Source organism: Ascidia mentula, chromosome 9, assembly GCF_947561715.1.
Source record: "Ascidia mentula chromosome 9, kaAscMent1.1, whole genome shotgun sequence".
NCBI lineage: Eukaryota > Metazoa > Chordata > Ascidiacea > Phlebobranchia > Ascidiidae > Ascidia > Ascidia mentula.
The window spans coordinates 1,887,918-1,914,792 of record NC_138574.1 but is presented as its reverse complement, the minus strand read 5'-3'; the positions used below and the strand labels follow the sequence as shown (position 1 = coordinate 1,914,792).

At 38.0% G+C, this 26,875-nt stretch overlaps 4 protein-coding genes and 1 non-coding gene across 7 annotated transcripts in view; 4 read left to right on the top strand and 1 right to left on the bottom strand.

Moving 5' to 3' along the window:
• The window catches only part of LOC145913115 (epidermal growth factor receptor-like), a 42,017-nt gene extending 32,312 nt beyond the window's left edge, over window positions 1–9,705 (top strand). Inside the window, exons 22-33 of one of the 2 annotated variants that reach the window (XM_083000653.1) lie at window positions 69–211; window positions 1,886–1,977; window positions 2,547–2,633; window positions 4,002–4,159; window positions 4,450–4,576; window positions 4,753–4,874; window positions 5,096–5,263; window positions 5,491–5,601; window positions 5,985–6,099; window positions 6,207–6,305; window positions 7,176–7,304; window positions 7,745–9,705. In XM_083000653.1, the coding sequence (XP_082856779.1) occupies window positions 69–211; window positions 1,886–1,977; window positions 2,547–2,633; window positions 4,002–4,159; window positions 4,450–4,576; window positions 4,753–4,874; window positions 5,096–5,263; window positions 5,491–5,601; window positions 5,985–6,099; window positions 6,207–6,305; window positions 7,176–7,304; window positions 7,745–8,229 (1,836 nt within the window). In that variant the 3' untranslated portion in view covers window positions 8,230–9,705. The remainder of the gene's footprint in view (window positions 1–68; window positions 212–1,885; window positions 1,978–2,546; window positions 2,634–4,001; window positions 4,160–4,449; window positions 4,577–4,752; window positions 4,875–5,095; window positions 5,264–5,490; window positions 5,602–5,984; window positions 6,100–6,206; window positions 6,306–7,175; window positions 7,305–7,744) is intronic. The other variant, XM_083000654.1, reaches the window with a different exon arrangement.
• The window catches only part of LOC145913121 (bax inhibitor 1-like), a 160,622-nt gene extending 137,246 nt beyond the window's left edge, over window positions 1–23,376 (bottom strand). Inside the window, exon 1 of the mRNA XM_083000663.1 lies at window positions 23,367–23,376. The gene's annotated coding sequence lies outside the window, so the exon portion shown is untranslated. The remainder of the gene's footprint in view (window positions 1–23,366) is intronic.
• On the top strand, window positions 10,482–19,626 carry LOC145913002 (leucine-rich repeat-containing protein 49-like). Of its 2 annotated transcripts, none has more exons than XM_083000503.1 (20): window positions 10,482–10,707; window positions 11,076–11,233; window positions 11,498–11,562; window positions 11,712–11,809; window positions 11,869–11,958; window positions 12,447–12,510; window positions 12,577–12,682; window positions 13,005–13,208; window positions 13,399–13,537; window positions 13,743–13,876; window positions 14,323–14,470; window positions 14,986–15,057; window positions 15,389–15,561; window positions 15,816–15,908; window positions 16,074–16,186; window positions 16,563–16,669; window positions 17,651–17,839; window positions 18,112–18,262; window positions 18,330–18,427; window positions 18,879–19,626. In XM_083000503.1, the coding sequence occupies exons 1-20, from the start codon at window positions 10,645–10,647 to the stop codon at window positions 19,080–19,082; spliced, it is 2,469 nt and encodes an 822-aa protein (XP_082856629.1). In that variant the 5' UTR covers window positions 10,482–10,644; the 3' UTR covers window positions 19,083–19,626. The 2 variants fall into 2 exon arrangements, with proteins under 2 accessions (XP_082856629.1, XP_082856628.1); XM_083000502.1 differs by having other exon boundaries at window positions 11,697–11,809.
• Window positions 17,483–17,554, top strand: Trnaw-cca (transfer RNA tryptophan (anticodon CCA)). The gene has a single exon. It is a non-coding gene; the product is annotated as a tRNA-Trp (tRNA).
• Window positions 19,994–26,211, top strand: LOC145913118 (FIGNL1-interacting regulator of recombination and mitosis-like). Its single transcript, XM_083000658.1, has 18 exons — window positions 19,994–20,097; window positions 20,366–20,538; window positions 20,598–20,649; window positions 20,716–20,865; window positions 21,140–21,299; window positions 21,362–21,446; window positions 21,502–21,638; window positions 22,162–22,319; window positions 22,385–22,508; window positions 22,693–22,839; window positions 23,006–23,216; window positions 23,403–23,605; window positions 23,698–23,822; window positions 24,522–24,590; window positions 24,889–25,062; window positions 25,120–25,248; window positions 25,329–25,538; window positions 25,957–26,211. Exons 1-18 carry the CDS (start codon window positions 20,035–20,037, stop codon window positions 26,209–26,211), a joined length of 2,625 nt encoding a protein of 874 aa, XP_082856784.1. The 5' UTR covers window positions 19,994–20,034.
• Window positions 26,212–26,875: the final 664 nt, after the last annotated feature.

The following is a 26,875-nucleotide window of genomic DNA, read 5'->3' as shown; positions in this document are numbered from 1 at the left end:
ATTGTGGGTTCAAACACATCGTGTGCAACAACACAATATATAGATACGAGAATGCAATTTGTTCGCAGGGCATGAGGTATCTAGCCGAAGAAAAACATCTCGTTCATCGCGACCTTGCAGCGCGAAACGTTCTCGTAAAATCACCCAACCATGTCCGCATCACCGATTTCGGCCTCGCAAAATTACTCGACGTCAACGAAGATGTTTACAGGTAAAACAGTAAACTTAACGACCACTTCTTTGTCGTTGTACCTTTGTTATGTGGTAAACGCCGCGTATGTCTTGGTTTTGTGGCCTTGTTGTATTTGATCCACGTTTATTTGTGGCCGTTTGTGGCTGATCGTCGTAAAGTTGGTGACGTCCTGGAGACGATGAAAATGTTTTTACGAAGAGAACGCTTTTTTTTCCCGATCAAGATTAAAACACGCGTAATAACTTACAACAAACACGGAATGTACAAAGGAATTTCTTTAGAATAGAACGCTCTCATTGTGACGGTGTTTAACTGGTTTTGGCATTTTGAATAAATGTCTGGCTTTTAAAAAAGTAATTGTTTGTTGTTCAAAGTCAAAAACGTGACGCTGATGGGTCGGACGCAGAAACCGTAAAAACTCTTAATCTTTTGCTGCGTTTATGCCGCGATTAAAATGACAAAAAAAATCCAAAAGTTAGAGCGTAGTATATGAAATAGCTTGGTACGCGTCCATCACAACTTCCTTGAACAATTTCGAACGCTCCCATTGTCACGTCACAATCGAGTTGCGGGGCGCGAGCGTGTAATTGGGCCCTACTTTGGCCCCTGGTACCACGTTTAACCTGCCAAAAACGTGAGCCCTTCGCAACTTCAAAAGTCGTGGCGCCTTTAAAGGTTTCTAATCTGATGACAAATATGTCCTGGCTTGGACGTAATTGTTTAGCGCTGCGCTAGCGCCCAGACGTAATCTAACCTGAAAAGAAAATATTTTCGATCATTTTCTGCAATATTTCTGTCCGCCTATTTCCGGATTATAAACCGGTCCAATGCGAGCTCGTGGATAAAACTCATTGTTTGTTGCCTTTAGCCAGATAAGGCAATTCGTCGCTTTTATCAATAAAGCTATCGACACATTTTAGCTCTGAAAACTCGATGTTGTGGTTTAGATTTTTTTGTTCGGATTTTCCGAAAGCTTCTCTTATCATAAAACTCGAATCGCAAAAATTCGCGCCAGGGTTTGTTGTTGTGTTCGTGCCGCTGAAGACCACACGCAGAACTGTCAATGTGCAAGATTACACACGAAAATGTTCAGTACGTTCGCCCTCGTGCTTGGCCCCTCTGAAATTTCTGACTCCCCATTCAAACAGAGCGTGGCAGTTGCTGACAATGCACAGCAAGTATTGCTGCACCGGTACATTTCGTATGATAATATAAAAAAGCTTAAGTGCTAAAAACTCGTAGTTAAGTAAACTGAATACGATTGCCGAAGTTATTACGCTTCTCAATGAGTAGTGCTAATTCATATTGATGATGAACGCAGTTCTGTTCGCAACGTCTGCTCTGCTTATTGAGAAGCATGTATATAGCTTTCGCATTCATATTCAGATTAAAAAAGGCTCGTTTAACAATACGGAACCCGCTGATTTTATTTTACGTTAAGATTGCGGTTTTGTATTTTCAGAAGCCTTTTTTTGTTATAAATTTGCCTGCCGGTATATCGGCAACAGAATAGCTTCTGTTTGCTGTGGGCAATGACAACTTTCCACAACCAAAATAGCGAAATTGTCTTTCCTTGCGTTCGCATGTGACGCATTTACTGACTGAAATATAAATACACGCAGTATATCTATGACATCATCTGAAACGCATTGTCTATTTTTGTTCTCAACCTTATTGTTCTGACGTTCACAGAGCGGAGGGCGGAAAGATGCCGATAAAATGGTTGGCCTTGGAATCAATTCAGCACCGAATATTCACGCAGAAGAGTGATGTATGGAGTTTTGGTAAGTTGGCGCGTTTGCTGTAATAACGCTTGCAATATTTGAGCAAGCCCTTTGTGCATTTAAAATTGTTTCGTATTTAGGTGTAACTTTCAAACTTTAAACTCTGTTAGTGGCTTGACTTAGTTACAAGTACGCTTATTTCTGGTATTTGTTATCAAAATAATTTGTTGTGACAAAATCAAGAGCCACTAGCCTATATGTTGAGTATTTATAAATATATAACTTCAACAGGTGTCATGGCACACTCGACATAGCAAGTATTTCATGTTGTCATGTAAAATGAGGTTTCTTCGGTTACTATCGTTTGACTGGACTGCAAAGGCGAACTTGTTTTGCGAATTTTTTCTTCCTTGTGGGCAGACAAAGCTTTTGGAATGTCGTGTTTTCGGTCAATCGATATTAAAATCTAACCAAGCTGATATCCATAAACCTTTAGAAAAACCTCAAGTTTTCATCGATAAGCCAACTCACAACCGTTAGAAATAAACTACCTTGCCCACGTTTTTATCGAAACCTTTTCCAGGCGAGTTAATTGTCTGTGACGTAACATTGGTTGTATTGTGACGCAGGAGTTACAATGTGGGAACTGATGACGTTTGGCAAGAAACCGTATGAAAACGTACCAGCTACTGACGTCCATTTGCTGTTGGAGAAAGGTGAGTTTGGTGTGATGGATCGAAATTCGGTTTACTGTGGGATTAACGAAATTACGCGAAGCGAAACCTGAAACTGTAGCGTGAAATTAATTGCCTGGGAAACCGTTCAAATGCTTTCATCTTTTATTGACGAAGTGAATTATTGTTTTCTGCAAAGAAAAGTAATTCAAAAGTGTGGTCAATGAAGTCGTAGAACTTAACAAAGTAACTTTCAAATTAAAAGTGCTATATTTGCGAATGTGAAAGTTATAGCTTGTCAAGGTAAGTAGCATACAACCACCAATTTCTGTCGCCCAAACACCCCGCAATGTTTGTTGACTCAACAAATCATCGCTCTATACGTGGAAAAGGCAGAACACGAACAAATTTACCTCGCCACTGTCCCGGAATCACAAAACACAAACAAAGTCAAGTTTCTTCAGTTGCGAGCTCGAGTTTAAATTTGTGCGCTCTGTGTTTACCACATTTTTATGGTACAACAGACAAATAATGTTGGGTGCTGAATGTTAAAGAAGAAAAAAATCATCAACAGCATGCAATCAGAAGTAATGCCATGCTTACGCATAGCAAGGCGGGAACGTAAGCATGGCATTACTTCTGCGTTGTCTGATTACGGTGGTGGAGATCCTCTACGCATGTGAAGGTCGCCTGACAAGTTGTGCGCTTGCGCACCAGTGTACCTTGGCCACAATATACCCCGTGAAGCCACTGAGCTCCTGTAGCGCAGTTGGTAGAGCGTTGGGCCTGGTTAGCCCAGGGTCGTGAGTTCAAACCTCACCGGGAGCTTGATTTTTCAGATCTCGCTCCGACTTGTCGGGAAAAGTGGCTGATCCAGCTTGGCTGCAATGCCTTGGCTGCGAAGCCTGTGAACCTCATGATCAGAATATTAGAGCTGTGATCGCCAAATATAAAGGGCCTGCGCAGTGGGGCGTTCCCGCCTTGCTATGCGTAAGCATGGCATTACTTCTGCGTTGTCTGATTACGGTGGTGGAGATCCTCTACGCATGTGAAGGTCGCCTGACAAGTTGTGCGCTTGCGCACCAGTGTACCTTGGCCACAATATACCCCGTGAAGCCACTGAGCTCCTGTAGCGCAGTTGGTAGAGCGTTGGGCCTGGTTAGCCCAGGGTCGTGAGTTCAAACCTCACCGGGAGCTTGATTTTTCAGATCTCGCTCCGACTTGTCGGGAAAAGTGGCTGATCCAGCTTGGCTGCAATGCCTTGGCTGCGAAGCCTGTGAACCTCATGATCAGCATGCAATCAAGTACCTCTCCCATGTTTTTCGTGGTGTCCATCAAACAAACGTTTAATACTCGGTTTATTCCGCTTGATGCATGACGTAACGCATTGATGACGTCACGATTGTTTAGGCGAGCGTCTTCCTCAGCCCCATGTCTGCACCATAGACATCTACATGATGCTGATCAAGTGTTGGACAGTGGATGCAGAAGCGAGGCCAACGTTTAAAGAGATGGTGGATGATCTTTCCAAGTTGGCGAGGGACCCCCAGCGGTACCTGGTTGTTGATGTGAGTGCCCCTGATGCCTGTGGATCAATTTAGTTTGCTTGTTCAAAGATTTTAAGACATATTTATTGCGGTAATGCGTTTTAAGCGAAGTCGTAATTGCTAAAAGTATCAGTTTATGAGCATTTCTTCAAGACCAAAGCTATTTTTCAAAATCACGTTTTTTTATCTTGATTCTCATTCTCAGTTTTCTCATTCAATGAATTTCGGTTTACCTTAAATCTTCGGCGTTCACATTCCTGTTAATGTTTCCTATTGTTTACAATTGTAATTTTTATGACGTAACAATGCAGAACGACGCAGCGAAGACAGAACTTCCAACACCGAACACTTCGGAATTCCTCCGCGCTCTCGCTCACGAGGAAGGCGACGACTTTCCGATCACAGACGCGGAGGAATATCTTCATCCGCAAGTCACAGGTATTTATATAGGTTTAACACAAACTAAGTTAGATGCAGTTTTTCCAACAGTTTAAAAAATGTTTGGTTCTTGGAATTAAAACTTATTTTTTTTATGTATTTGATTGTGGGCTTTTATTGTCATTGGTTTGTTAATTTGAATCGAAACCAGATTAACAAGTTAATATTGTTCGCAGACAATGATGACAGCGCATTTCACCTTCAGCAACCCCCCAGCATGGTGCCATGGAAACGAACGCACGCATCTACGTCATCGCAGCAAGCCATGTTTGGTCGAAGGGCCGGAAATGGAAGAGTGGTAATTTGTGTTTACCATCATCTATAGGCACAACAAGCACAAAATAATTTGCTTTTTCACAAAGGACAACAATTGTGTTACTCATGATATAAAAAGATTTAAAACTGTGTTTGAAAAGGGAAGAAGTTGTACGGCAGTAACTGGCTTCTTAAACCTATAATCGGATCACCGTATTATAACAAGACACTTGCTAATCTTAAAATATCATTTTACTTTAACAGCCAACTGGATTCCACGACCGTAGACAGGATTCTGTTCAAACTACAACGACTAATCTATCCAGCATAAGCGGGTCCCTCCCCAATGGAGCGAGCACGCCTTTCTCCTCTGTGACGTATCCCATTACCGAATTCGACCAGGAAAATGATGACGTCTTGAATCAACCACAGGTGACACGGTGTTCTCCCGTAGTGCGTTATTGTACAAAAGTTTTGGTGCCTTTGTCATTGGAGAAGCTTGTGTGAACCTCTTGTGCATTTAACTGGCTTAAAAATAAACTTGATGAAGATTTAGTTTTAAACTTCGTGCTTGTTGTACCTTTTTTCTCTAGTTCCTGCGTGGTCCACTTTGAAGGGTAACATTTCCACAGTTTGGTTTAAATCATGCATTTTATCAGGTGTTCTACCGAGCCGACGGGTCTGTTTACAATCCAAGGACGATCAGTGAATCTAGTGACGTTTTCGCGAGCGGACCAACTGTAAAACGAGATCATCACCCACTTGGAATGGTGAGAAGATTTTATTTATTCGTGTTGCGGTGTTAAAAAAATATACACTAGGTTTTAGTTTTCGAAATTAGCGGAGCATAAAAACGCGGAATATGTTAATCAGTGCTGTTTTTAACACAATTTCCTCAATGCGCCTTGCCAGTCTCAGGTAATTGCTGGTACACTGTTTACACACTATTTTGTACAGACTGACTCATAAAAACTGTTTTCAATAGTACACAAGAAATTACAGATAACCTGATTTAAACCAAAGGCACCTCACAAATATATTTTTCATATTGTTCAACTCGCTTAATTCTACAAAAGATTTGGGCCCCAGCAAATTTAGGTCTGACTACATGTTACTCCTACTTGCAAAAACATTTAAATCAACCTCTCAACAGATCGACTGTGTGATGCCCGACCACAGCCGTCCAATAAGAGGTCGTGAAGACAGCACCAACCTTCGCTACAGCGCCGAGCCCACAGCTCTTCACCGTGTTCAAACCAAACCAAACGGTAAGCGTTGTCCTGATTTTTATGTGACATCACAAACACCCTTGTGTGTGTCTTTGTGACGTGATATTCGCACACGTGTGATCATAATTCCACTGCTTAAACGCAAGGCTCGGCAACTGCTGCAGCTCCGCGCAAAACCAAAGTAACCTTCCAGAAGGACGAAGATGGTTACTTGTCGCCCACGCGAGAGGCCAATGAGATCCCAGGTTTGTGTCACGTGGTTTCGTGTTGTCACAACGGTTGGAATCGATTGCGTCATGAAATCAGCTAGCGACGGTTGTTGATTGTTTGTGGTTTGAGTCTCTGCATGAAACCGGCACTCTTTCGCCTGATTTTGACGAAGATCGATTATTTCGTACTAATTTTTAGTGGCAATTTCCGATAATTTTAATGTGTGTTGTGCCTTACTATTGCTGGTCGTAATCCTTCTCTCTTGTCTTCGAAACGACGACGTAGTGGAACTTCTGTTACGTTGCATGGTTGTTGTGCAACAGCTTTTCTGTTTCGAATTAGTCTGTTTGTCTAATTTGCTGTTTTACTTTTCTTTGCTGATATTGCCGGTCCGATATATTTGCCCTCGGCCAACTTACCAGAGCTTTCTTGCAGAAATTATGCATTTAAATTTTCCGACAAAATCTTCGCTTAACCTTTCCATCCACGCCAAGAAACGTGAAACGTCAACTGCAGCTAGTTCTCGCTTAATAGGATTAAGTATTTTCCGCATCTGTCTTGTTTTAACGCTAAACAAGTTAATTATTTACTGTTGCAATAAACACTTCGGGCTGTGACATGCAAAAGCCTCTAAAAAACAAATATCCTCAATAGTAATTTGAATAAGAAAGTGTTTTTTTCTTGACTTGGGAATAAATTCTTATTACCTCACTTCACAAGTCATTTTTTCACACTTGAAACCACAAAATATATGCTTGCGTTCCCGCATGATTACAGTTGTTTAACTAATAGATGAGATTTTGCAAAAAAACATAGGGTTTAGCAGTTGTCTCTTCTTTGAACTGATAAAAATCGCATTGCACTTCTAAAAAACATTAAAAACAACCTTTTTTCTTCGATTTTAGAATACTTCGACACGAGTGACTTCCCTCCGTCCCCAATGTCCCTTCATGCTCCAGTAAACATTTTTGACATGCCGTCGTCACTTTCCTCATCAATGGCAAATCCCGAATATGAGGCCGCCTTCTCAACAGGTAAATAACCCTGTAGCCGAATCTATCTGAAAGTTTTGCAAACTTAAAATCAACGAAAAAACTTTTCTGTCAGTTTCAGGAATTCATAGTACATATTTTTATAATTGTAGGCAAGTTTGTTTTTTTTGCGACATGTATTGATGGTAAAACCTGCAACCTCATTACAAGAGAGTTTGATTCTGTTTGTAAAAGCCAAATATACAAATTCTGGGCGCTCTGATAGTTATTCGTCTGTGACCAAGCATGTTTTAGTCTAATTTTTATTGAATGATTTGGACGGCAATACAAGAGTGATATGTATTGGATCTACATCGCTTTGATGCGTTTGGGCAGTGAGATATTACCTGCAAGAATATGTTCAACGTATTCAATCCATTATTTGATTCATTTATCCAGGTCTGTTATTTCATTCAATACATTTGACTGAAAACTTTTTGCAGAACCAAAAACTCCCAAGAAAAGCGTGGTGGACGAGGAAGGTTACGAGGTCCCGCTCTCATCCAATCAGGACGCAGAGTACGAGAACACTCCTATGCCACTGGCCAATCACGACGGCCTGTTGGCGTTACGTCACTCGTCCCAGAGTGACAGTTGCACTTCGGAAAAACGCGATTCTGGAATGCAATCAGACGAAGATGACCCCAAAAAAGCGTCATCGGTGGCCAACCCCAACTATGACTTCATCGGTGACGTCAAAACCGGTGACGCGAAACCGGAATACATAAACGCCGGCGCCGAGCATTTAAAGGACGACGACATTTTTTCCTTGCTCGATGAAAAAAAGGAAAAAAGTTGCGCTGCGAAAAACTCTGACGCAGTGATGCGGACTTATTCTGAGCCCGACAGTGGAGTTGGGATTGAGGTTGCTGTTGACAACCTGCTTTACCATAAACTAGGCACGACTGCTTGGACGGCAAGCGAATGAAACTGTCGGGTTAAGTACGTGCTATAGCCAAGCAGCCTTTGGAAAATCCTTCGACGTGACAAGGGTGGCTTGGAAAAACGACAAGAGCAATTTACAGAATAGAAAGAGGCGGTTTGTACTTTTTTATATACCTGCCTCCCTAACGCATCCTTACACTAAAAATCTCCAACAATTTCGGCCCATATATGGACATAACTTAAATGCAGTGCAATGAATATGTTTTCCTCAAATCCGATAAAAGTGTCGCCGGTGCAAAAGTACCAATATGAAAATGGAAATGTGTTTTCTCAGCCCTTGATTAGCCAATGGATGTTGCAGTGTTTCCCCTACGCCCAGTTTCAGTGTTTACCGAAACTTTTTTCGGCCAACGGACGTATTTTTACTTCTCCTGTTGTGCAATTTTACCCGGCGCTTATCACGTGTTAGATAAAATATGACGTCACGCTATGACGCACATTGGCATTGTTACGTGCACTATTTCTAATAGAAATGTCGAATAATGCATTTCAGTTCATATATTGTGGAGTTATTTGAGTGTGATATTTTATGTATTATCATCATAGATGTAATTGGTAAAGTTCCAGTTTTCAGTCAAAGCTTGCACTATTAACATTGTCAGTGTATAATCTATAATCCTGGGTTTGACAGACATATAATGACATTTGAAAGTCGTAATATTTCAGATTCAGAACTCGGCCAAACCTATCAACTCGCCACAACTTAGGCAATGACAATGACCTTTTTTGTTTTTTTTGGTAATTCTTTAAAGGGAAATATTGCATTTTCACGTCCTATGTCTTGTTTTTACATCCAATGTTTGTGTTGTTTATTCTCCTCGTATTTTCCTATTGAGATTATGGCGCTCACCGAAGTGCAAATCACCACGTTTCATTCTGCATCTCAACGTAGGTCTCGTTGCTTTCTTGCCTTTGCGACTCCAAGCGAGTCGGAGGGCCAATGGAACCACACCAAAATATATAAGTCTACATGTCGATCGCGATGTTTTTTGCTTTAACGCCAGAGTGTCTTGCCGGTAAATGCTCTGCGCTCATCCGGCCGGTTTGAGTTTTTTAGCTTTTGCGCGGCAAGTTCTTTCAAATATAAAACTTTTAGAGTATGTTTTAGCCTGTTGTAAGAACCAACACCAATTATTTTCGCAGTTTTAACGAAACTGGAACGTTAATGTGCCACAATATTAGCATGGGTTTGTTTCAAACCCAAGTTCACAGCATGAGAATGTGCCCAGCCGATATATTAAGTTCCTCTTTTCCATTAGCCTTGCCTCTTAATATTTCGTTTAGGTGTAAATATTATTCGATAACTGATGTACATATCTTTGCCGCCATTTCGTATGATTTCTGTGTATACGTGTTCCATGTTGTTCTTATACAAAAATTTTCGCTCTGTTTTGTTTCTTCGTTGTATTTTTGACTTCTTTTGTGGAGGGTCGGTTTAAATAAAGAGTAACTAATCTCACGTTGTTTTCTTTATGGTTAAAACCATGATGGACACTTGGCACTTGAGAGGAAAAGTGTGCTGGTGCAACAAGATACGGTCTATACAGATCACGTGAGCTTGCGAGGGGGGCATTCATGTGCAGTAGTAATCTACCAGTTTCAAAACAAACAATCATAGTTCTTTATCGATATTCCTAGGCCCCCTAGACTCGTATAGGGCTTGGAGCGCCGCACCGCCTGCACCCTCCTGGGACCTGCTTTCGGTATGGTTTCTGCATCGAGTATAAATGTCAAAAGTAAAAGAGTTTTTACACATGTTTGTTAACAGACAAAAGGGCTTCAAGATTTCGAATAATATGACTGCCATCAAATCTACAAAGTGAAAAAAATACGAAATAATTAAATCGCTTCATCTTTAACCCGATTCCAAAAACATAGCAAGCGTTGTCCTTGTTAGTATGCGTGCCACAAGAAGTTTGCTGCAAAAGTTCAGAAAAAATCCAGCTTCTGTCACAATTCCTAATTTTTTTGTGCGTCAAGCTATATGCGGGTAATGCGGAGCAGTAGGGTACATATGCAAACCCAAAAAATGCTTCTGCCTAGACCCTTTATTTTTAGTTTAAACGGCTATTCTTGAAGCAGTTGTTTCTAAAACATTTAAAAAAATAATTTGCGACAACTTTGCACTACACTCTTAACAGACAATGTCTATGTAGCTTCTGTGGTCGAGGAAAAATTGTACTTAATAACCCTAGTGACCAACAGAAGCTTTGTTGTGTTTGAAAATTACTTCTCAAATTATATAATACGCAGCTGACAAATATACCTATTCTGTAAATATGGATATGAAAATACAAGATGCATTAATTGAATGACAGTCACTCAAATCCACCATCATGTAAGCCATTTCATGTGGCTCCTATCTTCGTTTTCAATTAAGTGACAGCGCCTTTTTGGAATGTACCATCCAGGCAAATTTCGAGGACAACCTTCCGTTGCTCACAAGCAAAATAGAGACACGGTTTGTTTGCATAAGTTTTAACGAGTACATTTCATTTTGTCATGCTTTTATGTGTTTTCAATTCATTTCATACACTGAGTGCTTTTTTAAAAAATAATTATGTCATTTTTTGCGGCAACTCATTTTCCAAGTTAAAAGATCATAACTCAGAAAGCAATGTGAAAAAAATCCCTTTCTTTCTTACTTACTAAGTGATAAAGACCATTGCTTGATGATCATACAAAGACATAATCACATAAATTTAGACTTATGTCAGTACAGTCTAGAGAAGAAGTTTTTATTAAAGATTACCCTGCATGTTTTGTGTACTTCATATTATTAAAGAAACTACGTAAGTTGATCTAAAATTGTTGCTTGATTCATTTCAGCATGGATTACATCCCGTACATCTCACCCTCCATGCATCAGCGACTCCAGTTGCAGAGAGAGGAGTACGTCATGTGACCCCTGACCGAATGACAAGAGATCAGGCCACAACTTTCCGACCGTCTGATCTTCCGATTGGCCAGACAACCAATATTCGAAGGTACACATCATAATTTTAAAGGGTATAACTTAGCGGTTTGTCAAAAAATTATTCACCAGAGAAAAATTTGACTCAAAAGAAATATTTTCGCAATCAGGTTGTACCGCAAATCAGACATAAAACTTTTATCATCATAATTCTGTCCATGGAGAATTTTAGAATTTTGTGTCAACTCCTTTGAACTAGATCGATGGTTTTCCTGTGTATTATTTGTGATTTGTGACTGAAGTACATTCTTTATTTTTAATGTTTTTGTTTAAACAGGGCATCAGCTAACAGTGAAGTTAGTTCTGCCAACAGTGGTGCCACAGGACCTTTAAGAACGATAGGTTTGTAACTAAATTTTTATGAATAGTTGAAAATTAGAAAATTTGGTCTCAATCCGTTAGTTCCAGAACACTTTTATAAAATCTGTAAGTTTGCAAAATAAATCAGATTGTTCTCGTACATAAAAATTATGCAGGTTTTGGTCCCCCAGGCCTTCTTCATACAATGAGTGAGACTAGACTACTGGGAAACCCAAATCGCCGCAACTTGGTCAGCCCAGCAAAGGCTTACGGGACCGAATACACCCAGGTTTTCATTTGTTACACTGCCATTAAGGTATTTTTTTTGACTGTGGTTCTGCTTTATAGTTTTCTTCTGGTGATCATTACCGAAGACACAACAGTTTGGGTCAAGAAAGTGAGCAGTCAATAGCAAGCTCTAATCAACCACTCTACCAGGTGAGCAATGTTATGATATAGTAAATTGTATGTACTGGATACATCTGTCAATTATACCTTAAATATAACAAATTCTGAGGTGCTTCATCAGACAGGTTAGAAAGTTACAAAATTTTACACGGTTTTATATAAATCAAGTTTGTTTTTGAATCGCCTGTTGTCTCTATGGCTAACGGAGACTCAGTAACAGATTAACACAAAATATTAAAGTTAACTGTGTTTTTTGCTAAACTGCTGATGCATGCAAACACAGGCACAATATATATAAAAAAAAAGTTAAACATACAGACGACTAAAGATTGTTTATAAAATTATGTGGTTTTATATAACTAATACATATTATGCAGTCCAATTTGTGTCTGTCCTCCTGTCGTTTTGTCATTTATTTTCAGATTTTTTAAATTTTTTTTGCGTTTTTAGTTCAGAATAAAAGTTTGAAGAGATTTTAATGGAGTAATTTAATCATTAATACTATTTACTATTTACAGGACAATATCAGCAGAACCCAAAGCAGAATACCAACACAATCTAAAAACAACCCCTACTTACCTGGTAACCTTTCCTACACATTTAAAAACATATTTCAACTTATTTATTTAATTTCTATGCTCTCAACAGGCGATCGGGTGATATTTGCTGAAAGCCCATCAGCCCCTGGCATTCCAATTGTGTACAGGAGTGCAGAGGAACGGGCTGCAAACCCAGACCGACTCAACTTGGACCGGTGAGTGCACAGTATTTTACTGACATTGAAAGTTCATTGGTTGGTATATTCATTTGGATTTTGGTGTAGTATATATGAATTTCAATTGAAAACAGTACACTATTTCCAACTTTGAAAAAAAATTGCTAAAGTTTAAACTTTTTTGTGACAAGGTCAAACTTTTTCATAGTATATTAAATTTAAAGTTAATTAAAAATTCTGATAATTTTGTTGAAAAAATTTCTAGGTCATAAAAATTTTAACAACTTACAGATGAAAATTATCTTAATCAACATACTAATTAATTTCCTTTTGCATATTTTTTAACTTGCCATATTCACAGTCGTCATCTGACCGTCTGCCCGATCCTGGAAGGAGAGGAACACTTGCGCCTCCTTAACTTCCAGCACAATGCCATCACCAGAATCCAACATCTGTCTAACCTCCGGAGGTTGATATTCCTTGATCTCTATGACAACCACATCGAGGAAATGAGCGGACTCTCTGCACTCAAATCCCTACGTGTCCTCATGCTCGGCAAAAACAGGTAAACCTTAAGATATTTTTTTACCAAAATGGACTGCAAGGCGTTTACTTTAAAATGCTATCTTACAATCCACAAATAAAGCTACTGTAAAGCAACCGAAACAGTGATATTTATAAATACTATTGCCAGAAGAGCTTTTTTGTATTGATAATATGCCTGGCAGCATCAGTAATGATTTTTCTTTCTTTAGAATAAGAAATGTGAGTGCACTTGAAAACCTCACAAAACTCGATGTGCTCGATCTCCATGGCAACCAGATTCGTGATGTGGAAAATCTGAGTCATCTTTCGGAGTTGCGTGTTCTAAATTTGGCTGGAAACCAAATCGAGGTAAATTATCTATGCCATGGAGAAGTACCAACTCAAAAGGTGACTGGTTGGTTTGACTAACTTGACATCAGTTCAATTGCCTTGATGTTGAAGCCTAAAATGTCACAAGTCTGGTGTCAGAACCAATGATTGCAGCACACGAACATATTAGTTTAAATATCCTTGCATTGCCCACCTAATATGTTTGATTGTGTGTTATTTTAAGCATGTTGGCAACTTGGCTGGAATGGAAACCCTTGCAGAGTTAAACCTGCGAAGGAATTGCATTGTGACTGTCGTCGAAGTCGACCTCCTTCCATCGCTACAACGACTCTTCCTCAGTTTCAACAACATCAGTCTGTATGTTATCTATTTTTCTGGTTTTGTCCCACTTGTACAGATTACCATTGTTTGTGTTCATGTGATGGGATTACATGAAGTAGTGGGTTTTCATAGCCATGTTAGATCTTCTTTTGAAAACACCATTTTTTAATGTGTTAATCTGGTCACACTTTGCTGATCTTTGGTTGAATAACTAACACCTTCTTATAACTGGGAAAATAGTATTTAAGCATAGGAGGCTTTCATTAAAAAGCGGCGTATGTTGTTTATTGCTTGTTGAGCACAAGTTGCTGCAAGCAATCAGAAAGTATCATAAGATGCACTCTCAAAAATTATTCATATTCAAGCACCATTTTATTTATATTTTTGTAGCGTGTGTTGTGTTAGTCGTACATTGCCCCAATAAACTCTTCCTTGCCAGCTGACATTAAGTTTGTTTACATGAAAACTTTGTTACACGACAGATGGTCCGACATCGAGTGTTTGGGAGATTCTGCCTCACTTTGTGAAATATCACTGGATGGAAACCCGATATCGAACGACGTTTCCTACAAGCAGGTCGTCCTCAAGAACATGCCTCATCTTCGTCAGCTGGATATGAAACGGATATCGGTTGGTAGTTCACAGTTTGTAGAGTCTTATGAAAATTGTTAAAAGTTGAAAACGTTGTTTTCGGCATGAAAGTTGTTTAATAAATTATTACTTCTTAAGTGTACTAACTGGTTTATTTGTTCGTAGTTATTATAAAGTATTTATTTTATTAAGTGTTGTACAAAAAACTTGTGAAAATTGCAAATTTCATCAATACTTTTATAACTATAAGCAGGAAAACAGGAGGATCTTTAACAGATTTTGCACTGTATAGAAATCAAAGCTTTGGATGAAAATTTGTTTTTGTTTTTCTGTTTTGTAGCCTATTGTTATTTAATATTTTAGTTTAATGGTTTTGTATTGAAATTATTGCAGTAACATGCAAATGTGGAGCCACTTGCTACAGGTAGTAACACTTTGAGCACCTACACCCTCTCTTATTGGTTGCTTTCCTAACGTATGTTTTACTTTGAAGTTTAGTTGTGTTTTTTTATTGCAAGGTGCTTGTTTGATCATTTTAAATGCTTTGCTCACAGGAGGATGAGCGAAGAGTTGCTGCGCTGATGATGAAGAAGGAAGAAGATCGCAAAAGAGAAGTCCACAAGCAGGTACACTTGGATCAAGCTTATTTGTCTTAATTGTCAATGAATTTTTTTTTCAGTTTTTGTGAAACACTCTCTTCCTCTTTAGATGTTAAAAAATAATGCTCAGATGAAATTACATCTCTTTTGTTAATAAAACTAAACTTTTGAACATGCAAAACATGTTTTTACCTTATTTTTTACATTCAAAGCTTTGGTGAAATATATTTATGCCTTTTAAAATCATTTCAATATCCTTTAATTTTTCTTTGTTTTTACTTGGCTATAACAACTACACACAAAAAAATATGTTTTTTTTGTTACTTTGCACCTGACATCAAATTAAACATTGTTTTAGGCTATTGCAAAAGAGAAGAAGCGCTTGGCGATAAACAATGCCGCAAGACAGTGGGAATCTGAGCATTATCCCGTTAATCAAATGTGGGATCAACCGATAAGTTTTCAGGACAGTCTCTTTACTCAGAGTGACAACTCTGCAGAAAACTCCCCTCGTCTCAGTGAGAAGGAAAGGTGAAAAGAAACTAAATTGAAAATTTGCCATTCTATGTTTTGTTTTTAAATCAAGCTTTGATTTGTAGTAGATAAATTAAATTGCAAATCTGATAATGAATTGATGATATATTTAGTATTATTGAAAAGGAATTTATACTTCAAAAAGTACTCATTTATTTACTTGGCAAAAGTAACAGCACATGTATGCAAATAATTTTTTTTTAATTTAGCATTTTTTTATCTTTTTACCAAACCAAAGTATTTTTTCTTAGGAAAGTGTTGACAGATTACAATGGAAGACAGGATAAATTGGAGAAATCTTCATGGCTGCAAAACAACACAAACAACAACAACACTAAGATAATGTAAGTAACGTTTCTGTTGCTGCCAGGCATATTGTAATTTAATAGTCTGCTCTTCTGGCACAATAATGTAAGTAACATTTGAAAAACATTTCGTTTTTACAATTTAAAAATGCGCATGGTAGACTTTTCTTGGGTCAACATAGTCTTAATTGTTGTCGATTCCAGATCAACCATTCCCACTTCCCTCGATATTTCTGAAGCTTACTTGGCTGAAATAGAGGGAGAAAATCTTCAGCTGTTCGGTCCCGGAGCTCTGGAGTCGCTCGACAAAAACTGGGGTAAGATTTCAAACTGTGGATATCTGTATGTGGCAACTTTGGTATGTAACATTACCCGCATAAATGTTTCTATTTAAAAGGTAATTTGACATATGCTTTAGCAGTAAATAGTTAAGCTTAAATTTTGCATAATCTTTGTCCTCCCAATTCATTCGTTTCGCAATTCAGGAAAGGTCAGTAATTATCAACCCAAAGACATCATAATTAAGCATATTACTGAAATTCGGGGGTTTATTTTGTTACGGAAACCTGCCTAGGGTTTTACAAGGAACAAAGGTTGCATGAAATGTCTGCTGTAGTATAAAATTTCCTTCCATATGGCAGACCGACTTTGTATTGTCACGTGTCAGTCTGGAACATTTTCTTGTGTTGCCAGGTAACCAGGTTTCAAGCTCGGTATCGACTCTCACTGTGCAATTCATTAACTTCGACGATTTCTGTCTTTACATTAACAAGATCAGGAACAGATTTCCTCATGTCAAGGTAAGAGTTAGGGAAGCATATTTTTTAATTACCTGCTTTGCTATGATATTAGTTCGTCCTTGTGTGTTCAGCGTTAAATGTTTATCGCGACCACTGATAAAAATCCACTCTATAAATAACCTACGGGTCAGAACGTAAGCAGACCAAAATGCCGACAGGGTATAGATTGTCAATGTTCACTTTCAAGGTCAACAAATTGTTCAGATTTTCCACAAACATCATACATCGTAGACAAACAAAAATTTGTAAAAGTTCCTCTTTCGCGTGTTTTCTTTGTGAGCCGTGGATTAAAAAAGCTTTTTTTGTTATTGTTTTTTGCGGTTTACAATCGAGGACGGCTTACTTGCCGATGTTTTATCCGTTTGCGTGACAATTCTCGAGCTATTTGGTGACAAGTTTTTCTACACGCGAGGGCTGCTTACAAACGATTTAAAGGGCTGATTACGCATTACCTATACTCCCCTTTGGTACCAATGGACAACTTTAATTAGCAATTTACTGGAAATGATGCGTTTGGTTTGTGAAATAAATTGCGCTTCAACAGAAGACTAAATAAGGTTGGCGATTGCACCTATCGCGTCAATTGCTGGATATTACAATGCTGGGCGACAGCGGCTGTATGATCAGAATTTATTTAAACGAAGCAAAATCTGATGGCTCTGTTGCTGTTGTTCTGTTTTTACATCAAATTGGATTCCACAGCGCGTGGTTTATGTTATGTTGTTGGTATAACTTTTTGGTCGTGATTAAAATACGTGACAGGGTAACGTTTAATGAAGTACAAACATTATGATGGGATGGGAGATGTTGTGTGACTCCGTGGCGCAACGGTAGCGCGTCTGACTCCAGATCAGAAGGTTGCGTGTTCAAATCACGTCGGGGTCAATTCGTTTGTTTTGCAATATATTTAGCTGACATTAAATTACAAACCGCCCGACTCCAGATCTACAAACCGCTGTTTACAACTTCATTTTTTTACAGAATCTTTTTCTGAAGGAAGTTAACCTTCACTGCTTGCAACAAATCAACGCAATATCCCTCTTCCGGAAGTTGGATGCCCTCTCTGTAGAACCTGGACCTTCCAATCCCGTCACCCAGTTCTCCCTGTGGAAAACTTTCGCCATATTTCGTCTCAGCCACCTCAACTTGACCAAACTCAATGGCGATGAAGTAATTATACGTTGCTTTGTCACTGTAAAAATGCGCCGATCTTAAAATGTTCCGGGAAATAAGTGAATACAGTATTAAGTTACAATTTCAATCACTGAAATGTAAAGTTGAAATTACGTGAAAGCTTGTCTTGTCATCTAAGTTTCGCACAAAAAAAAGAATAGACGCTACTACAAAATATAATATTCACTGCGAACATTTTTTCCCCAAGCAAGGCTTAGTTTAGCTTTCAATATTTGGCTGTTATTTTATTTACAATGTCTTACTTTTAGATCCAAGCCTCTGACGTCGCCAACGCCGAGAAGGTATTTGGGTCCTTGTCGCTAGTGGCAACCACCCAACTTTCACAGTTCCGTTTGGTGGCGCTAATGGGCGACTACAAGCAGAAACAAGCGACGAAAGATCAGAAGAAAACCAAACCAGGTGGGCTGCATTTTGAGGTTCTGTGTTGGAATAGAAATAATAAACTAACACTGTTAATCCGTCACAGCTGGGGAACCGGAAAGCGAAATGTCCGTTTCGGCAGAGTCGGTCGGTCGATCAGCGCTTCAATATATTCCTGTGCGAACGCTGGCAAGCAGGAAACAGGTATGTTGTTGCTTGGTTCAATACCCCATATATCATGCATGCTTTCGCATACCAAGGCGGGATCGCCCCTACTTTGTAACCTTGCATCTTCATGGTTACACCCGGTCTGTAGATGTAGCCCAAAAACAAACATCTTTCATCTTCATGACGTGGTCGACAAATGCTGTGATTTATTTCAGAAAGATTGGCGATTGAAGGGTTATTACTAATTACATCAGGATGATGGCCATGTTTTATTCACTATTTGTTTGTATGAGCGCCCAAATACGCTTAACATGTCAACCACAATGCCCCATAATACTAAAAATCCGCATTTGACGCAAATAAGTGCGTACATATGACATAACTAAGCTCTCAAAGCAAAAATAACCATGTTTGTAGTAAATAGGGCCATTTACATAAGCCCCAGATTGTGAAAATTAGCACGAATCTTTGATCCATTTTTTTTCAGGAAACCGAAACTCGCAAACAATTTTCCCACGATTTCGTCACCAGCCTCACGCGAGAGGCGGGCGACATAGCCTCGAAACAGGCCCTGCTGCACAACAACTGGCCATTCGTTTTTGTGGACATGGTCAAGGATGCTGTGATGGACATGAGCGACCTCGACCGCCACGTTAGGGCGGTAGGAAGGCAGTTTGAATCAAGTATTTGACGTAAAACATGGTTATTTATTTGTTTCTGTTGTGTCTTGATGTCTGGTCTTGTCTTCATGTTTTTTCCTTTTCGCTTTTCTTCAGTTTTTGAAGCTAATATTGTGTTTCACTGTTTTCTTCTTTAATGTAAACGTCTAATTTGCCCTTAATAAGTTCTGTTTGAGTCTGTTTTTTCAGATTTCTGTGCGGAAATCTTTGTGACAGTGCATATTTAGTCGTTGCACTGTTATCCCTCAGTTCCGTTGCGAGTGTTGTTGTTTTTTGTTCACCACATGGAAAACTCGACTGTCAAAATTTCGTGTTTCGAAACTAGGACTTTGATAAAATCATTTTTGCTGCGTTAACTTTTGCCACGAGATTCAAATATTGACAACAAGTGCAACCACAAACCCTTTACCTGCCTTGCCTGGGTAAAACTATTTTGCCTCTGTGTTCGAAAAATATAAAACAGTTCCTTTAGTTTTGCACTCAGTGCGAAACTGTTCCATTATGTCGCTTTTTTACCTGATAATACATCCCCGTTCTTCAGCAAGTTTGCTTATTCTGCGTTAAGTTACTATCTTCATTTTTGCGTAATTTTTCAAAAATAGTAAATGAATTTTTCGTTGAAGTAAAAGGGGCGCAGATTACAAAGTTTCTTATTTAACCCGCGTTTTTTTTTGCTAGTTTAGATTCATATGCCAGTTGTTACCAAACTGTGCGTCAAGGGCACCGAGATCAAAACTTTCCAAATGTTTCGCATACCGGTAAAAAAAATGGCGTTGTGTAATAAGTACGATTTCTGTGGTTGTAGCGGCAAAACTGAAAACGTGGACTTCAGATTTTTCGTTCAGGTGGACAGACAAGGTCACTGAAGTTAAACATTATGTCAGGTAAAACGACTTTAGTTGGATCGTATATTATTGGAATGTATACAATAACATACCGGACACCCACTTTGGTGTGAGAATTATGTCTCAAACATCCCCAGCTGCTTCACTTTCGTCTTTGAAAACACGTGTTGAAGTATTTACGGTAAGCGTGGAAGAAAAGTAAAGTTGTATAAAATGTGCTAGCATTAGGTCAAACGTTTTGACAGCCCGCGGGCGACAGTTACCAATGTCTAGGCCACAACAACTAATGCATTTCAAGTCGCTATTACGTTTAAAACACAATCCAAATGCATTTACAAATCCTTTTTCCATGTCGACGTTAGACTTGTTGAAAAAGCATTTGTGTACCCCAGACATGGACAATGTTTAAAACAATGGACTTGGTTTAAAATGATTTCAATTAAATGCAGATAGAGTGTCAGGCTGAATGCCCAGAGGATTCTATTCAGCATGAGTTGCACCGCCTGATTCAGGACCTTCAGCGTGGCATCAGTAATTTACAATTCGATGATGAGTTGATCAACACATTTGGGGATTATGTGGTTCCTGCACTTGAGCTACTGTTTGTGCATTTGCTGCAAAGGTAACTGATGATAACTCCCTGATTTAAGCCAACTCTATTTTTTACCCCTATGTTTTCAGAATCAATGATAATCTTTGTGTGGAAAATCAGGTTGAGTTAACTACATTACAGGTTTGTGCTATTCTTTTGTAGTGTATAATGTAGATAATAGTCTGCACATGCATTATACTTTTGCAGAGTGTGGTTGACATTATCAGTCTTCTAGCAACGTCATTGCAAAGATTGGTAAATCACATGACTGAAAGTCAGTGTAAAATAAATACAAAGTCCTTGGAGTTGAGCAAACCAGTTTTCCACGTTCTGCATGCATCATACAACCACTGTAAGGTATATTGTTGTTGTTTTGATTATGAAAAGCATTGTTAATTTTTGTTTTATTAAATTATAAGTCTTATGATGACCTGCAGACGATGTGCACTGTTTTGTGACTAGTTATATAAGTGATTTCAAGTATAACTAACAGTTTGGTGGTCATCACAAAGAAATATATAGAGTGACAAGGATCTTTTCAAAAAACTTTGTTTGTCCTGTTTCAACCAACTGTAGATTTGATCATTGACAATTAAAAATTACTTTTGTATTTGAATGTGTATATTTATAGATCAGTGAGCAACTTTATGGTGACAGTTTTGGGTCTGCGGCAAACATCTTGAAAGAATTGTTTGAAAAAACATTTGCATTGCAAAAGATTGTTGGTTCTTTGTTGAGTAAAGTTGAAATAGTGTCAAAGCATTGTTTTGAACAGGATCTGTTAATGTCAGGTATGCATTTGCTATTGCTTAACCCCTGTATAAATGAATTGTCATGGATTGCTTGTTTGCAGTATCTCAAAAGCTGTTTGAAATTTGTCAAGTTGTGAATGGCATCGACAACATGCTTCTAGCATCAAGTTGGAAGCTGTTAGTGAGGTAATATTTACATCGAAGTAGAAACAACGAAGATGAAACTAATTTACTTTTTTAGCTTTCTAGTCAAGAGCAAGTCAATATTAATAAACACCAAGGAACTTGCTGTGTATGCAAAAGATCTCATCGAGTGTGCCCGGGCGTTGTTAAATGATATGGTGAAAGTTTGCAGCGACACCAACTCGCAGAAAGGAGGTACAACAAGGTTGTCATATATTAACTCGAATTAAAAACTCTTTTTGCATTCAATTGTGTATATGTTATTCCTTGTAACCAGATCTTTGCTATCATAACACTGTCAAACATAAGCGTAGAACTATTCTTTGTGACGCACTAGTCATTTTATGTGCACTGTTTTTCATGTACTTATATTTGCACAATCAACAATGGGGCAGAGTTTTCAATATAATGTGCTCCCATCAAACACAATGTGCAACAAAATTGCATTTCTAAATCCAGGGATGGTTATTATATTTGCCTTCCCCCTACAGTTTTGCTACAACCTACAACCCTAAAATAAATTGCTTGGTCCAGTTATCTTAAATATGCTTACTTTGTCTTGTCTTCAAACATTTTTGTCATGCACCTCTGTGACCACTCTAAAAGTGCTTCAGGGTCTCTAGCATCAATTGAAATAATATAATACATACGTCTTTGTTTTAGTATTGAATACTGTGCTTGTACCAATATAATTGGTTGAGTAAAATCTTGTGTTTAGGTTCAAATTGGTCAAATCTTTCTAAATTGTGCATTTTCCATATCAACCTACTCTCCAATTTGTCTTCCAACTTCTCCTTGTCTGATTGTGAGTGGATCGCAAAACTGGTTGTGGATTTTGTGGTGGATGCAATAAATCGAACTACACACTTTTATATAGTATGTAAGCATGCCTTGTAGTAATTAAATGTATTCTTTTTATTGACAATTCCATTTGATTTTAGGAAAAAGATTCATTTCCCATTGCAGTCCGAGAGTTGTTCAGTGCAACGCTCTTGGACAGTTTGTCTAAATGTCTTGATACAATGAAAACCTCTTCCTCGTTACAAGATATTATTTTTAGCCAAGGTTGGTAAGAATTGCAAATGTTCCTTGGGTCAACTCGTGTTTCAAGTTTGGCCGTTTTTTTAATAAGCAACAACACATTGAATGTTTTCAAAACTTTGTTCTTTGACCAAGCGTGTTTTTATTGTGTTTTTAAAAAACGAAATGTCAGCATTGTTAAAATTTTTGATAAATTTTGTTGTTTCAGGCAATGATGTAAATCATCTAACCAAACTTATCATATCTATGAAATTGTGTCTTATCGTTGCTACTTCCACATTTAAAAACCAGGAAATGTGGTACATGAGTAATGGTTCGTCTCTCATCCAAGCAATATTTGAATTGCTTCCTTATGGTAAAATTAATATGTTGGTCTCACAATTTTTGATGGAATAACTTTTTTTTGCAATTCATGTGAAAACAGTGGAGCGAAATACATATTGTTGTATCATCACAATTAAGCCAAACACAATACATTCACAATTTTTCTTGGTTTTAAACCAGTTTTACTGTTTTTTTAGTGCACAAAGAGTTGTGTCTTTGTAAAGCTGTTAACATCAGTGGGAACGCTATGCCACTTTATGAGTGCGTGCTCACCCATGTGTGTGCGTTTGCTGCAACTTATTCACCGTCTACATTCAACCACTTGGAGCAAATACTTTTAATAAACACGTTTTCTTCTCATCCTTACAAGCAATTCCTCGCTGCTGATCTTTGGTGTTTTGTCGTCAAGTATGTGAACATTAAGCAAAAATTTGAGAAATTTGGTTAAATGTCCTTGCTAAATATTCTGTTTCTGTTGCTGCCAGAAATATTGTTAAAGTTCTTTGTTAAAGATTGTTGTGTTTTCCACTTACTGACTAAGGAAGCAGTTTAAACACAATTATAAAACCAAATGTAACTTTTCAATTCATGCAGAAATTCCAATTCAGTCGGCCACCAACATGTCAGAATGTTGATTGAGTTCCTTTCATCATCACAACTATCTTCATGTGACGAAAACAAAGTCGGTTGTGTTTTAAAACGACTCTTTCCACATCTATCCACTACACATCAGACAAACCTGATGAATCGACATGATTTGTCCAATGACGGAAATCTGATTGTCTGGAGACACTTAGGTATATACAATGTTACATGAAATATTGGATGTGTGTTGGAAATCAAAACCAAGCCTTTTTTACATCTTTTCGATGTATTTTTCTTCCTCTAGGAGGGAAATTTGTGGCATTATCAACAAAAGCATTTAACTTGTTCTTGTTAGCTTGCGATAAAGTGGCAGCTGCAATTGAAAGTTGGGTTTCCAATGAAGGATCTCTATCTGGCATTGATAAAGTGGTAAGAACAAACACTCGTGAACAAACACTTTTGATCAATCTGCTACATAAAATATTAAAAAAAATAGTATCAAGGCTTGTTGAAACCACTTTTTGTAAGACAACCTTTGCAATTTTGTATATACATATTATAGTATGTATAGAAATCTAATATCTAAAGTGGACAGAATTTAGCCCCTGATGTGACACTGTCTTAAAAACCAGCGACAACAATTAGCGGATATGAAATGTTTGAAACAAAGTGTTTCTGATTACCGTCAGTTGGTTTATTTTTAAAATACGAAAAATCAATTATGCCTTTGTAGGCGAAATCGATTTTACAGATTTCAAAAATAAACCAACTGATGGTAATCAGAAACACTTGGTTTCAAACATAGTATTTGTAGGCCTACTTCGGGAAAACTTTGGGTCCATATTAATTATAAATATTTGGTGCACTTTACAACGATGAGATGCACCTGTACTTTGGTGCACTTCATTTTAATAATGGTGCCAAATAAATGCGTTGCTAATCCGGATCTGACCATAATATGTTGATCAGATCCCTACAACTCTGCTACATTTTTTCCATGTTAAAACGTTCTCAAAATGTCTACAATAAACTGGTCAAAAAAGACTTGGGGCCCCTGCGCTATTATATTAGTGTTAAGTTAACTGAAGTATTTGATAAGTTGTAACACAATTATCTTGATATTTTAAGATAAAGTCTGTTGGTATGTTGGAAGAAATTCTTTCTGAAAATTCAACTAAAATTCCAGAGTTTCAGAAGGTAAGTACTGTGTGTGCTCAGAACTGTAACAACAATTATAACTGCTGTTTTATTGTGCCAAACTTATCATTGAGAAGGGCGCTGCATGCATCCTTTCATTGACATAAATTTTGCTGATGTTTAAGGCCCTTGTGCAATGAAGGAAGTCCCCACAAAAATGTTTGAATGCATTTATTTTGTTTGAATTTAAAAAATATTGAGGTTGTTTTGATTAAAATTAAAAAAGCACTTAGTATGAAGTATTTGTTGTCTAAATTCTTTAATGTAAGTTGTTTCAATGCTGTTACTTTATTTTCAGAACAGTAAAAGTCAGTCATCATTGTCCACTGTCACAAATAATCTTCTGCATCTTTGGCTTTCACTGCCATTGCCTTCCCCTGTCCATCAGAATGTTGTCGTGTTGTATTCTTACATTGCACAATGCTTTGTTATCCTAATTCCCCATTGCTTTGATACTGCCTGCATCAGAAAGGTGGGCAATGCCAAGAAAGTTGTTTGGTCAACATGATATTGTCATATTTGTTGTTAGATTTTGAAGCGAAGCCTTTCAATTATGAACAGTAGCACTCACCAACCTGCTGTTCCACATACTCTCTACTACCATCTGGCGGAAATGTGTGAATCACTCAAGTCATCCACACTGTCGTCTGATACGCAGGTAATCCTATCGTATTAAGTATAAAGACAAACTAAATAAAAGAGAATCAACAGACAGCATGTTTTTTTTCTGATCAACAGAATGACGTGGCGTTACTATGGCGACGTCTCGTGGAAGTTTCCGATTCAAATTGGCATTTAAGATTCGAAATCCTCTGCGCGTTCGAGCGGTTTTCGAAATCAACCGAACACCCACACTTGGTGGCGCGCGTGTGCGCTGACAACGTGACGTCGCGGGTAGGCAGTGACGTCACTGATATCGGGGGCGTTGTAAAGGAACATCTTCAAAGAGTGAGCATGATAGTGTAGAGTTTAAATTTATTTGATTTCTTCACCAAAAGTCACTCTCTTGCTGTTGTTTCTGATATATGTATTTCGCCTACAATTTGGCATCGTCAGTAACACTTATTCAAATAGATTGTCTGTATGAAGCTCTTATTTTGTACAAATATGTGTGTGAATAAGTCAACTTGTAACGTGGCTAAAGATGCAAAGTGTCTTAAAAAAAACATTTTCAAAACATTACATACTGTGACCCCGAGACATACAAATCTACCAATTATTAACAAAATAAAATGCAAAACTGTCTTAAAATCGCTGTGTTTCAAACTAGTTTGACAAAAAACACGCTCGAACACTCAATTCTTTTATATGGTTTAGACTGTATGTATTATAAAGCTGAATTTTTTATTTGTTTTTGTCAATTAAGGTTGTTTGTCCGTTACCACCGAACCTCACCGAGACCGATGTGATAGTGAGGGACGGTCAGGCGCTATTGGAAGTGGACCGATTGAGTCGTTGTGAAAAGCAGAATCCGCGCAAACGACTTCGTTTAACGGTTGAGGAAATTGCAAGAAATGTCCAAAAACTGAAACAGTTTAAAGCTGAAGATTTGAACAAGGAAGACTTGGAGTCTTTAAAGGGTTCCGTTTTAAATATAACTGCTCTATTGCCGGATCGGTAAAAGTTGTTTGTAATTCCTTTTGTTTTATTTTCTTACTTACGAATATTTAAGTTTTCGTCCAAAAGAAGTTTATGATTTTCATGATTGTGGTACGGATTATATGCAAGGTGGAAATCGCAAAAGATAACGGAACAGAATAGGGAATGATTCCAGAATGGGGCAATAAACTATATTAGTTTGCAAAATTGTAAGCAAAGACTGACGAACACAAGCAAGTATTTTTGTCCTAAATACTTAAATAGTTCAATACAATAACATGGCATGATTAGGTTTAATAGGATATGTAGTTGTTGGATAAACGTTCTGTTTACCTGTGACCGAGACCCCAAAATTACGTGGATACAGGAAGATATAAAAGAGTACAATGGGTCGACGCAACGTTACGGTCCAGGGGCATGAAAGTACAATAATTAGTTGGCAATGACGAAAACTTATAAAATACTTTAAACATCAAATAAAATGCATATTTTGCAAAAATGCTATCAAAAACAAAAGATTTTATTAATCAAGACAACGTAAATTTAGGCTTTCATCACATTAGTCATAAAATGCGTAATTTGCCACCTCGCAATTGGTGCAATCAAAACTCATTTTTGGTTTAACGACAAGAGCATTGCGTTTTACTGGCGCGTGACAAAGATATATGGCTTCCAGTCTTGTGTGA